The sequence below is a fragment of the Genypterus blacodes genome, unplaced genomic scaffold (genome assembly GCF_046128005.1).
Source record: "Genypterus blacodes isolate CSIRO-AG114 ecotype Tasmania unplaced genomic scaffold, CSIRO-AGI_Gbla_v1 ptg000073l_1, whole genome shotgun sequence".
Taxonomy (NCBI): Eukaryota; Metazoa; Chordata; class Actinopteri; order Ophidiiformes; family Ophidiidae; genus Genypterus; species Genypterus blacodes.
The window spans coordinates 4,011,928-4,024,926 of record NW_027466883.1 but is presented as its reverse complement, the minus strand read 5'-3'; the positions used below and the strand labels follow the sequence as shown (position 1 = coordinate 4,024,926).

Here is a 12,999-nt window from a genome sequence, read left to right as displayed (position 1 = left end):
GATTTCTATTTCACATGTTTTCATTAACAAAGTTTGCTTAAGCATTCTTTATGTGTGGAACTGGGAACATGGTTAGTCAGTTTTATGATTTGTTTTACAGTCAGTATATTGATTATGAGGAACTCAAGCTGACTTTGATGTCCATTTACAATACTCAGCACTGACAGTGAGTAAAAGATGTAGGTAATTAGATAAAGATGCTATTTAGACCGCGCTGACTAATTGCTGTTTAAGGGGAAGTGTACATTTGAGATCTTTAAGTCTTTTCCTGCTCTCTCTCTCTCTCTCTCCCTCACTCTCTCTCTGAGTGTGTAAGTAATTTTCACCTCACTTAAAGTCAGATTGATTTACTTAATAAAACACGTGAGTCCATCTCACATTCACAGGTTTAAATCGCTGTGTGCTTTTCCTTTGAGTGTGTGTCTCTCTTTGTGTATGTGTATGTGTATGTGTTTCTCTCTTACTCTCCTCTTCTCTCTCTCTCTCTTTCTCTCTCTACCAGTGTTTGAACACAGATGGCGGCCACCAGCAGATGAGTCACGTTCAAAGCTGACTCATATCAAAAGGCTCACTGACTCTTTGTTGTGCGGCGTCTGCAACAGGTGACATTTTCGGCTCAAACCCACTTGTAACTTTGAACACTGTGGCCCGAGTCCGCCCTCCACCCAGCAGGTACGAAGAGGACAGAGGAGGACAGACCTGGACAGAGTGAGAGGGACGGAGGGAGAGAGAGAGAGAGCGAGAGAGAGAGACAGAGAGAGAGAGAGAGAGAGAGAGAGAGAGAGAGAGAGAGAGAGAGAGAGAGGGAGAGGGAGAGGGAGAGGGAGAGGGAGAGGGAGAGGGTGTGCGTGAGAGATAGTGAGAGAGAGAGAGGGAGGATATGAACGTTGATGACCGCTCACTCTTGTGTTCATAGGCCAATAATATGAGGACACTTCATCTGAAAGCAAAGGTAAGACTTTTAAAGGATATGGAAAAGGATCAAAATATAGGTGCGACACATTTGGAAAATTTGGAATTCTTCTTTGTAGATCAGGAATCTGTATACAACCGCCAAACAAATCAAGTCAAGGTAGCTGTTAGGTTTACTCTTCAAGAAACACTACCCGGATCCTCCCTCTTAGAACATCACCTACTCTGTCCTAGCTCTTCTGATGCTCTTGTTTTCTAATCTTTCATTTCTAATTTGTCCTTTTTTCTCATTCATCATAGTACCTAACTTATTGCACTTCTACTCTAGCTCTAGCTATGCTCTTAGCTGTTGGTTTAGGAAGGAAATGCGCTTACGATTTCTTGTGACCTGAAGTTCTTTTATCTACCTTTGTTGAACACACTTACTGTAAGTCGCTTTGGATAAAAGCGTCTGCTAAATGACCGTAATGTAATGTAATGTAATGTAATGTAATGTACTCTGGATTGTTCATCAGCAAGTCCTCCTCCATCATTTCGGCCTTTATAATAACATGAACACACTTCAATCACTGTATGGTAGTGGTGTGAGTGTATGTGTGTGTGTGCGTGTGTGTGCGTGTGTGTGTGTGTGTGTGTGTGTGTGAGAGAGAGAGAGGGAGAGTGAGAGAGAGACAGAGAGAGAGAGTGAGAGAGAGAGCTGACAAAGGGTTGAAATATCCAAAATCTGTCTTTTAAACAGATTCAATAAAAATGTTGTTTGGTAGACTTTAATCAAGTTATTTTATGAGGAAACCAATACCATCGTCTTTCTCTATATTTGTTTCGAATAAAGGTGATTCACTTTATTTATTATTTTTACAATGAACATCTCCATCTACTCTGCAATGATCATCTCTATCCATCACAGATCGGCACAAGGAGCCTAAATCTGCTTTGTCCTTGTAAAATGATCTATTGTAACATTTCTTTACCTTCTCTCCAGGCCATGGGGGACCCTCTGTCAGACTGCAGCCCCCTCATCAGTGCAGCGAGCATGGGTAAACTCCGTCTGGTTCGCCTGCTGGTGGAAGGAGGCGCGCAGGTCAATGGGCGAAACCCCAGAGGAGAGACTCCACTCCTTGCTGCCTGCAAAGCTCTGAGAGGAGAGCCGACGGGGCCCGAGACAGTCAAACTCCTCACATACCTGCTGCAGAACAAGGTCAAGACAAGACAATTACAGCTACAATTATGCTACACTGAATTATGCATTTATGATGTATAAATGAGTTTAATGTTAATAAGTACTTAAAAATATGGACTTCTCTCAAATTTACAGAGAAGAGAAACCCAACAGAGCAGTAAAGCATTTAGATTCCATTAACCTGTGGAATAAAAGTGCGCTCCCTCTCTGACATAATGGGATTCTTCACCCAAACGAATCCATCCAACACCTCTGTTTAATTTTTAGGCAGATCCAAACGCACAGGACCGGGCCGGACGCACCGCCCTGATGTTCGCCTGCACGGAGCGAGCCGGGGCCCAGGTGGCGTCCACCCTGCTGTCCGCGGGAGCCGACCCCAGCACTGAGGATTACTCCGGAGCGTCCGCGCTTGTCTACGCCGTCAACGCACAGCACCAGCCCACTCTGAAAGTCAGTCTGGAGTGGGAGAGAGAAAGCACAAATCAAAGCTTTTAAGGGAATGAAGAGGTGAAGCTTCAAATATTTGATTTCTGATGATCTTAAGGTGTTGATGGATGCCTGCCGTGCCAAAGGTTGTGACATCATCATCATCACCACAGAGATGGATGCGATTGGAGGCCCGGTGACCAGGCGTTACCTGAACATTCCTCTGTCCCCTGACACATCGCCAGTATCCTGCATGTCGCCATCTGACATTGTGCTCAAGACGGGCTCCCCCAACTCGCCCGAGGGAGAGAACATCTTCAACTTCAGAGGAACTGGTGAGATAAGCTGTGTCTTTAATTGCAGGTTAGGTAGCAGTTTAAACCTAAAAACTGCTTTACACCCATTTTAAAATGTAAACTTGCTCAGTCTGGAGATCAGAAAACATCAGCGGGAATCTGGACAAATCTGTATGCAGACACCCTGGCCCTCATTGTGTAACAAAGGCAAGTCTAGACACATGGGAGAGCGGATGCCTGCTGGCTGAAATCCCCGTCTGAGGTTCATGTGAATACGACTGACTGGAAATGCCACATCTGGAGAGAAAGGAGAAATGGTGGACTAATGGATTTGATTAAGGTCCTCCTATTGATCACTTTGCAGGTTTTGTCACAGTTTGTACTTTGGTACAAGCAAACCGATGGGTCAAAAGTAAAAGTACTCAGTGCAGTGGAGTAAAAGTTAAAACAAGTGATTGTTTATTGTAGTTTGATTTCTTCCTCCAGGTAAACGAGGGAGCAGCAGCAGCAATGGTAGGGGCGGCAGCAGACTCCCCTCCTGTGAGCTGAGTCCAGTCTGTCAGTCTGACCCCCTCACACCCAGACAAAGACTCCTGTCTGAACCCTGCCTGGCCATCCACAACCTGGCCTGCCTCAACAGGGCCTACGAGCAAGGCATCAGTCCTCAGAGGCAGCAGGGAGGGGACCAAACAACAGAGAGAGCAGGGAGGGAGGATGAATGGAGGGAGGATGAGGAGTGGAGGGGGAGCCTGGCTCAGAGGAGACGCAGAGGAGGGGACGAGGACGCCTGTCCGAGGGCCCCTCAGTCCTCAGACCAGGAGACCCCCAGCACCTCAGTCCATAAACTCCCCAGCTGCTGGGGTTCCCACTCGCAGCTCCGCAGGAACACCCTCCCCTCTGTGACGGTGGTGCCTCCGCTTCTTCATCTTCCTCCTTTAGTCGACCAGTCAGACTCTCTCCTCCACGTCCCAGCTTCCAAAGCAGCCGGTGGGGCGTTTCTGCCTCATCCTCCCAGCTCCTCCTCTTCATCCAGAGGGTCAGGAAGGCCTTTACTTCCTCCACTGCCCCACACCTCCTCTCTCGCCTCCCTGGTTGTTCCATCGGTGTTTTCGTGGTCACAGCTCCGCCATTCAGTGCAGCTTGAGGAGATCAGAGGAGGATGGATGAATTACTGAGGCACGTGAGACTGAGATTTCCTGATCAATAACAAATATTCCCAATTGGCAGCAAGGTCATCCCTGCACACTGGAAAGCTTTGCTATGATGAAGCACGATTATGAAGCTGATCTCCAGTTCTAATTTGTATATAATCTTTTCATAGATTTTGTTCCCTGTGTGAACCACAATACTTGATTTTGCTTTGAAAAGTTTGAAAAGCAAATGTATTTATGTATGCATCTATTAGAGCAGTTTATCTTTTTAGATTTTCTGCTGGTTTCTGGTTTAACTCTCCTTGCAAAATAAAATCAAATACAAAATGAAGTTATTGATTCTAGAAAGCGCTGATTTTCTTCTAAATAAGAGAAAACATGTCTTGAAAACCAAAAAGGGGGTTTCTATTAAATCAAATTCTTCTTAAATTCTACACTTAATCTATGCTGCATTTGGTTAAAGAATCCACAAAAATACAAGTGCAATGTTTTTCCAGCTTTCTGATTTGAGGATTAAATTCTCTTTCAAGCTGTGACACGTCCGAGTTCCTGATCATGTTGCTGTAGAGTGTTAAACTGTGAAATACAGAGGATAATGGCAATAATTAAGCAAAGTGCCTGTTAATGAAAACTGTATAATTGTATATTCATACTTTACCTTCTACTTACACTTCTAGTCCATTGTTCATAAATTATAACTCTTTAAAACCATACTGTAAGCACATTGAGAGATGAATTTCAGAGGAGCATGTTTCTTAAGACGTTTGGTAAATGCTGCATCCGCTTACATGTTAAGATTTTTGTGGCAACAGCAAAACCAATAATGCAGTACCTGGAAAAGTGAAGTTAAAATTTCCCTACTTCGTGAAAGAATCTCGTGTTCATGGCAAAAGGAGTGAAGTCATTTTATTTGTTTTTAATATGTATCTACAACAAAGGGGACACAGGCAAAAACGACTGACAACTTGATGAAAATGAAAACAAAAAACAAAAATTACATTTATTTTATCAATGCAGTTTTCCCACCTTTTTTCCAATAAGCAACATTTGTTTCGTCTAAAGAAACTTTACAATATAAAGAAACGTACGAAGAAGGAACCTCTTATTTTACTACACGAGACATTTAGGATCTGAAACTACCCTAACATGAGATACAAAGCAACTCCCCAAGGACAGACTGCCTCATATTCAATACTGCTTTGTCATCAAGAGGAAAATGAGGAAATGAACAGAAAAATCTCTCCTCCCCCTCCCCCATTCCTCCCTTAAACCCTCCCTCGCCCCTGAATGTTACAGTATTATACATCAGCACGATAGAAATACAGAAATGATCAAGGTTGTGACGGCTTTACTTACAGGACAGAAAGATAGAGAGAAAGCGCGACTGCTTTTTGTACAACAGAATTTTCCAAGTACAGGGGAGTGGGGAGAGGAAGGGGGGGGGGGGGGGGGATCTCCTGTTCTCACTCTCTCTACCTCCTCTTATTGATCTGGTCTGTCTCATTACTATCCCAAACATTTCTCCCAAAACCATTTTTAAATAGATACAAAAATCCTTCATAGTAAAGTCTGTACTCTGGTCCCTGGTGTTGGCGTTGAGTCGGTGTCCTGCGTGCGTCCTGCTTTTGGTTGAGGTGATCATTCGAGGACAGATGCTGAAACGGACTGTTGGGCCACAGGAAGGCTGCGTTCCCTCTATACTTGCAAAGTTCCTGTTGAAATGGTGGGGAAAAAATAACGCCTATTCATGGCCTCTGGGTGGACCAGAAGGAGAAGAGGGAGGCCTTAGGGCCTTATTTTTTTGGGGGGGAGGGAGACACATGTTAGCTAAAGCCGCTCACACACACTCACACATCGGTTCTTCCTCCCTCGTCCCGCGGGCGCCCACACACTCTACAGTAAAGCCCTGCATTGTCTGTGATGAGGTGAAATAGCATAAAGTCTATAGCAGCTCCAGTTTCTGTTTCTCAGCTTTCATATTATTTCTGAGCCGAGCCGTGCCACCGCTGAGCAAACACACAAGTCGCCCGTATCAGCACGCTTCTGACCGGCTGTTAGTTGTGATTTGAAATATCAAAACATGTCAATGATATCAAAATGCATTTTACAGTATTTACAAAAATGAAAATCAAAAGATGGAGTTGTACAAAATCAGAGGAATGGTGTGTGTGTGTGTGTGAGAGTGTGTGAGTGTGTGAGAGAGAAAGTGATGGACCAGATGAGCGACGGCAGGGGGAGGGTCAGGCAGCCACGCATCACAGTCACCAGAGCAACCGAAGCCTTGACCTAACGTTGACCGGGCGACACCTTCGAAGAGGGCCGGAAGTTCCTTTCGCCAGAATGACGGTAAAGAGGGAGCGCCGAATAAATGTCTGCAAGCTAAACCGCGCGGCGTGTACGGCGATTTCTGACGGAGCACAGACAATTTTACATCACAGTGTGTTCGAGGACGTGGAACTGAAAACAATCCCGAGTGTACGAGTAGGCGGAGTGAAAGCGGTCGACCCGTCTGGCGACTTCAGCACCTAAAGGCTCAGACAGAAGGATCAGGACAGAGGTCAGTACACACAGGTGGAGAGACGCTGCTGACTGGATCTGCATATTTACACAGTTGCTACGAGATCTGCAGTTAAAAAAATAGGGATAACACTTTTCCTTTAAAAAAAAAAAAAAAAAAATGAAAGAAAGAAAGATAAAAGTAATGATTCAAAAGACAAATTTAAGTACATAAATAAATAGAGCTGTGCATTTCACTGCATGGGAGCTGATTCTTCTTCTTCTGCTGTGGGTTAAATTTGTAGAAATCTGACCTCTTACATGTGGAGGGAAACAAAAGTGAAAAGGGCCAATCAGTACCGTGCGAGGTTAAATGTTACATTCTTTGTTGGGCCTGCAGGGGGCAGTGTGGTCACGTCGGACCGCATTGTTGCGCAAGCGAATAATTTCAAATTTTCCTTCCAAATACATGGCAACTCAGGAGAAGTAACAGAAACCGCTAAACATTCCGTTTGCTCGTCTATGCGCGCACTTGCTGTCTTCATCATAGTAATGTGCCCTTAGAGAAACAACAGAAATTAAAACCTAATCTTAACATGATCATAGCAATATCATTAATAACAATAATACAATAATAAAAATAGCAATGATACAATACATACACAAAAAAAATGAAAATGTTCACTGATCATCACAACACCTCTGTTAAAAATGTACACGCAGAAAGAACAACGTGGGGTGGGGGGGTGGGGTTGCGGAGGGAGAGGGGGGGGGGGGGCACTCAGTGGGCATGACCCTCCACTGAGTCCATCAGGAACAGCAACAGAAACGTGACAAAAACTCAAAAGTCTGTGATGGTGGTCGAGGAGCTTCCAGGCACCGCTGCGTCCTCAGGGGGGAGGGCTGTGTCATCCAGTCTCCTCCCTCCCTCTCTCATTTGTCTCCTCCCCTTCGCTCATTGTCTAGACCCCGACAGGAAGTCGGGGAGGCCGGGGCCAGAGTCAGAGAGGAAGCTCTTTCGGTTGCTCTGTGACTGCTTCCTGTTCATACTGTTGGCCATCTTGCATGATCCGGGAGGGCCCGTCTTAATTAGAGTCCCAACGTGCTCCAGGGCTGTCCCGGAAGGCTGCGTGGCCGTAGAGTCCAGAGAGGAAAGGGGGGAAAAAAGGGGGAATGGGGGGAGGGGCGAGGGGGATCCCATACGAGGGTGGGTGGGTGTGTGTGGAGGGTGTCCAATCCGAGGTGAAGAAGGGGTTGAAGAAAAAAAAAATTGGTGCAAGGGTACAAAAATAGGGGGCAGGGGGGACAAACAAAAATACAAAAAAGGAAAAAATAATAAAATCACACACTCATTGTCATGTTGGGTGAATACTGAAAAGAGAGAGAAGGGAGGGGGGAGGGGGAGGGCACAGATGAGCGGAAATGTAACTGACAACATTCAAACAGCAGAGGGCGCTCACACCCAGCCCTGCAAAGCTAGAGGAAGCACAGACTTAGGTTGGAGCCGGGCTCTAATACATCTGACTGGAGCCATCAATAGCTCCTCTGTTCAATCACATTGCTGCTCGTTTGGCTGAATCAGGGTATTAGGCTCGACTGCTCCTGCCTGCACGCCCCGTGGCTCTGCCGGCTGAGGGTAAGAGGCTGTCACAGACTCACACTATGTAAAGAACAGTACCCCCTCCACCTGTTGTCTACCTCACATTAACTACTAGATCCAGGAATTGGAATCTTCACATTATTGTTGATCGTTTTGCTCAACTTTTTATCAGAACTTCATTTTACCTTCATTTGGCCTTGACATGAATATACAGTATCAGACTGAGCATTTGTGGCCTTAAACTGCCAATCACGTCACTGATAAAGAGGGTACAGAATGAACTGCTACGTGATAAATGAGGGGCAACAATGCAAGCAGAATATGAACTGTATGTTTAAGTTCTATTTACATTTTTTGAATGACTGAACGTGCTGTTGTGTGCCTTATTAATACTTTAACAAGTTAGAAACCAATGGAAGTGTCCACAAATTGCACCTCCCATAAGTATTTAACTATCAGAATAAAAACCTATTAATGTGTGAGACTTTATAGTGCAGCTCAAAGCAAAACAGCTACAGATGCAAAGTCAATATTTGGTGATTTGTTTGGAATCAGGCTGCTTGCATTTTGTCCAACGACATGTCAAGAAGTCAGGATCACTTTCAGGGGCTATGAGAAGTCGTTCACATCCTCTACTTACACTTTCGCTTTGGAATGGGTTCAAGAAGTTCCCGCCCATCTCGCCGTCATCTCTCGGCGTGCCAGGAGGGTTGTTCATGCCTCCCATGTTATTAGGAGAGCTCTGGGGGAAAAGAGAGAGGGGGGTACCTGGTGAGACACTTCTTAAGGACGACGGCGTGGACTATTGAAATGACAAGAACAGCAATAACGAGAAATGCTCACAAATTGAAAGAAATGTGTGTTTATTCACCTTTGGCAACCCATCCATGTCCCCAGACCCTAGAGAAGAGGCAGACAGAGTTTTTTTAAAAAAGACTGAAAAATCAAACTCATCGCACGTCACGCCGTGCTCTGCTCAAACCTACCTAGTGATCCGTTCATGTGGTGTGGCTCCATGGCCCCCATGGATCCCATCGGCCCATCCGGCCCAGGTCCCATAGGGAACTAACAAACAGGATATGGAACAAATATCTTAAGACATTCAGTAACCTTTGACTTTTAAAAGAGACAAATGATAAATAGAAAAACTAATTTTGGATTGGTGCTCTCATGGAATACAGTGGAAAAACAAATACTGCCTTTACAGCTCAGGATGAAGTCCAGATTACTGAACATGTTATTGTCCATTTAGTTCCTTTCCACTCCAAAAGTGTTGGTTTCAGTACAATTACATTTCTCTTATTTTGAAATGATTGTTACAGTACCAAGCGATGTGGTTCTAACACTGAGACGCGATATACAACTTTAACTCGGGTAGGCTGTACGAGTTTAGTTAAAACAACGCAATCATATCAATTTGTTGTTTGTAATTTTCACAAATCTGGAAAATTTAAACTTCACAACTAAGGAGTGTTGAATCTGCCAACTCAGGCCATTCCATAATGGCGGGACACTGACAAATGATAATTTCTGCAATATTGAATTCAGTCTTGCTGACCATGCAGGTATGTGAGAGTGCAGACAGTCAGTCAAATATTGTGCAAAACTCACGTTGGGTCTGTTGCCTCCGGGCCCGATGGGGTTCATCATTGTATAGATGTTTTCACTGGAGTTTGTCGAGTCTGAAAAAAAAAAAATGTATTTAGTCAGGTGACATTAGGAGCTAATATATGTAAATCATTATGGCTGAGATCAAACACCTACTGCTGCCAACATAATTTCATATGAAACTACTACCATTAGTAATAATTATTCTGCAGAGGACGTGAATGATGAGAACCCTAAATGAAAGAGAGCACATGCTTTGTAGGTGACGGGACACTTTCATGCTGGTCAGTAAGGGAGAATGAGACATAAAGCTAAGTGTTAGTGATGCTGGGGACGTAGTTAGGTGACGCACCACCTGGGCTGGGCATAATGGGAGTTCCGGGTGGACCCCCTCCCCCTGGAGGACCCTGGAGAACAAAGGAAAAACAAGGCTTAAAAACAAATATAACTATAAATGATGGCAAATGTAAATATAGATCATAACGTGATAATAACAGCTAGTGCTGGTTTATCAGTGATTTTAACTCACCACATAGTTTCCTGGAGATGAGGAGGAGTATGCTATCTGCAGGGGGGGGAGAGGAAACACATTGTAAGATCTTTGGATCAGAAGATGGCCAAGCAGTGGACAGAATGAGACGAACATGTTATAAGTTAATGCAATCCTATGCCGCAATATGCAGGTCAAGTTGAACTTTTGTGGCACAGGCGTGTTATTTATTAGTCATTTTGAGATGCAGAAGGTTTGAGTTACTGCAGGGCCACTGCACTGAAAGAAAATGGAGGCAGTCAATATCTTAGCTGTATCTTTACTGGGCTACTGACAGGCTGGTTGTGAACACATTTAAACATCTAAAACTATATCAAATGGTGTGCTTGTTAGTTTGCCCACCATCGCCTGTATGTGGTCGTGTCTGGAGGGGTTCAGACTTACAGAGTTAGCATTGGGTCCTGGCCAAGGCCCTCTTCCTCCGGGACCCCTGAGGGAGAGAGAGACGGAGAGAAGGGAGGTGAACATTGAATTGAGAAAAGGAAATCCTAAATACATCACAGGAGATGTTGCAGAAGCAGATGTTGACTGCTGCTGAACGCATGACCTTACATGTTCATTCCTGGCATGGGACCACCCATGGAATTGGGAGGAGGCCTCATACCCCCATAATTCTACAAGACAAAAATGTAGAGAATTAATAATGACTCATTTCCATTTTTTCATTCGTGTGTGTGTGTGTGTGTGTGTGTGTGTTTTGCATTTGAATTCAGGGTTTGTCGTACCTGTGGTCCCATGGCCATTCCTCGAGGAGGATTCATTCTCATTGGCCCACCCATGTTAGGATGTCCTGAAAACAGAGAGTCACATGCAGAGTCACACACTTACTGCAAACTCGCTGCTACTTTCACAAATCTACACATGGTTTGTCTCTTAAACTCAAGAATTAGACAGTCAACAGACAATGTTCCATCCTAATCCCATTAGTTGTAACCGTCTGGGCCCTGAAGCAATAATCTCCATCACCCCTTCCTGAGTTGGACACACCCACAATTATCAATGCAACAAGGCAGAAAGGAATATCTGTTTGGGCATGAATTTAAAAAATACTACAAATTCACTCATTGGATGACTAAATTAATCATTCTGTCAACTAGACATCTAATCAGGTGAACCTTAACTCGAGCCTAAGACTATAGAAAGTGTCCCGTCTGTACCTTGTGGTCTTGTTGGATCCAAACTGTTTGGCAGGAGAGGCTGCGATCCAGGGATACCCCCAGGAGGCTGACAAAGGAGAAGACATGGAGAGTAATTACAGCTCTGCCTGCAACATAAGCCTCATTCACACTGAGCTTTTTTTCCCGTAAATTTGCCTGCAAATTGGGAGACAGCGATGGATGATTGCAAGCCAGAGCCGGAACGTCGACAATTTGATACTGGAATGAGAACCTTGTAGCGTTGCTGCAATCAATGCTGGAACCCGACGCTGTAAAGGTGGGCGGTGCCGAGCGGTAGTGGATTAGACTGGCCGTGTCTGGAAATATGCCTGGTTGTATGGCCCACGAGCGACTAGGCAAACCCAGTGGCTACTACTGAGATGCTTGGTGGCCGAGAGGTGGTACCATTTGCCAACAACCCGGGGACCGGGAACATACCTCTATTAAGACGTTCACACACTCCAATAAATCATCTAGCTCTTTTACGCTGAGGAGGCATAGTTTGATTTGGGTCAATTTCAAATCGTATGACGCTTTGATAAGCAGATCCATTGCATTACGCACAGCATAATCAAAGTTTTAAACTCCACGTAAAGGTACTGACCTTGGAGCGAATGGCTGTTTCTGCTTTTGGCAGAGCTTACGGTTGTGTGTGCCAGCTTAATGACTGATGTGGTGTCGCATGTCATATTTTGTCTTTGCTATCTCCTCTCCAGGATGCTGGAATGTGTGTGAATGCAAATATAATACCCAAGAAAGGTCCAGCAATGTCAATACACCGAATCGCACAAAGCCAAGACAGATAACGGAACAACTTTTCCACCAATACCCCACAATCTCGGTGTGAAAAGAGGCCTTGGATAAAGATGACAAGCCTCAAAGAATCCTCCAAGAATAAGTAAGGAAGCCAAAGTTGTGTTTACCGGCTAATGGAGAGGAAAAGAAAGTGATAGGAATTGTTCAATACCTGATTTGGCATTCTGAGCGAGGGGCGTGGTCCACCTGGATACCGTGGTGACATGAAAGGCTGCAAAGACAAATGGAGGGGAGAAAAAAGTGGAAAGAGGGTTGGAAAGAGGGACACAGAAAAGGAGACTTTCATTATTGATAAATCCAGATGCACTCAAACAGGGGGCGGGACCGACGACACACACAGATGGACACAGTGTGGCTGGAGAATGGAGGATGACGCAGAAATGGTAGCAAATCCATCACAACATCAGCCTCTTTAAACAGTGCCTGCTTATACACTCGATAAGCAGTCCCGACAGTTCTGCGTGCGCGAGTAGCGAAAAAGCCGGGCGCTCATAGCACAGCTCATAGTACGCCCGTCGCTCTCGCTGTGGTGTAAGCCGACTCGGCCTGTGGTCTGCCTGGCGTAGTTAGAGACACCTCAGGTCAACAACACCGTTCAAAACCTTAGAGGAAGCATGTCCACACTCTCTCGCACACGAGACGGAAACCAGAAACCACAAGAATGAAGAGCCGGGCTGCCGCAGTTACTGGGCAAAGGCTAGCTTTACATCCACAGTGGCATATGTAGCTACTGTGCTGGTCTGTGTGATCAAACACGCCACGACTGGAAAACCAAGATCTTAAGGCTGAATGCACTGAATATGCGCT

General features: G+C 45.0%; 3 protein-coding genes across 4 annotated transcripts in view; 2 read left to right on the top strand and 1 right to left on the bottom strand.

Annotated features, from left to right (window-relative positions):
- Positions 1-1,897: 1,897 nt before the first annotated feature.
- Positions 1,898-2,693, top strand: LOC143006122 (ankyrin repeat domain-containing protein 34B-like; the record flags this gene model as incomplete). The annotated part of the gene is made up of 3 exons (XM_076157445.1): positions 1,898-2,110; positions 2,360-2,542; positions 2,637-2,693. Coding segments are annotated over exons 1-3 (453 nt in total), but the record flags the coding sequence as incomplete, so codon positions are not given.
- Positions 2,693-4,407, top strand: LOC143006272 (uncharacterized). Its single transcript, XM_076157656.1, has 2 exons — positions 2,693-2,853; positions 3,301-4,407. Exons 1-2 carry the CDS (start codon positions 2,694-2,696, stop codon positions 3,987-3,989), a joined length of 849 nt encoding a protein of 282 aa, XP_076013771.1. The 5' UTR covers position 2,693; the 3' UTR covers positions 3,990-4,407.
- Positions 4,408-5,008: 601 nt separating this feature from the next.
- LOC143006158 (single-stranded DNA-binding protein 3) overlaps positions 5,009-12,999 on the bottom strand; it is a 33,752-nt gene continuing 25,761 nt past the window's right edge. Inside the window, exons 7-18 of one of the 2 annotated variants that reach the window (XM_076157493.1) lie at positions 12,344-12,403; positions 11,377-11,443; positions 10,945-11,009; positions 10,772-10,833; positions 10,604-10,649; positions 10,199-10,234; positions 10,022-10,076; positions 9,673-9,743; positions 9,048-9,126; positions 8,933-8,961; positions 8,702-8,803; positions 5,009-7,832 (exon numbers count right to left, since the gene is read on the bottom strand). In XM_076157493.1, the coding sequence (XP_076013608.1) occupies positions 7,803-7,832; positions 8,702-8,803; positions 8,933-8,961; positions 9,048-9,126; positions 9,673-9,743; positions 10,022-10,076; positions 10,199-10,234; positions 10,604-10,649; positions 10,772-10,833; positions 10,945-11,009; positions 11,377-11,443; positions 12,344-12,403 (702 nt within the window). In that variant the 3' untranslated portion in view covers positions 5,009-7,802. The remainder of the gene's footprint in view (positions 7,833-8,701; positions 8,804-8,932; positions 8,962-9,047; positions 9,127-9,672; positions 9,744-10,021; positions 10,077-10,198; positions 10,235-10,603; positions 10,650-10,771; positions 10,834-10,944; positions 11,010-11,376; positions 11,444-12,343; positions 12,404-12,999) is intronic. The other variant, XM_076157494.1, reaches the window with a different exon arrangement.

Bases quoted from the DNA above. Each gene is read 5' to 3' on its own strand.
- LOC143006272 (XM_076157656.1), top strand. From the start codon at position 2,694: ATGGATGCGATTGGAGGCCCGGTGACCAGGCGTTACCTGAACATTCCT. The intron at 2,854-3,300 runs GTGAGATAAGCT...TTCTTCCTCCAG, and splicing joins CTTCAACTTCAGAGGAACTG to GTAAACGAGGGAGCAGCAGC.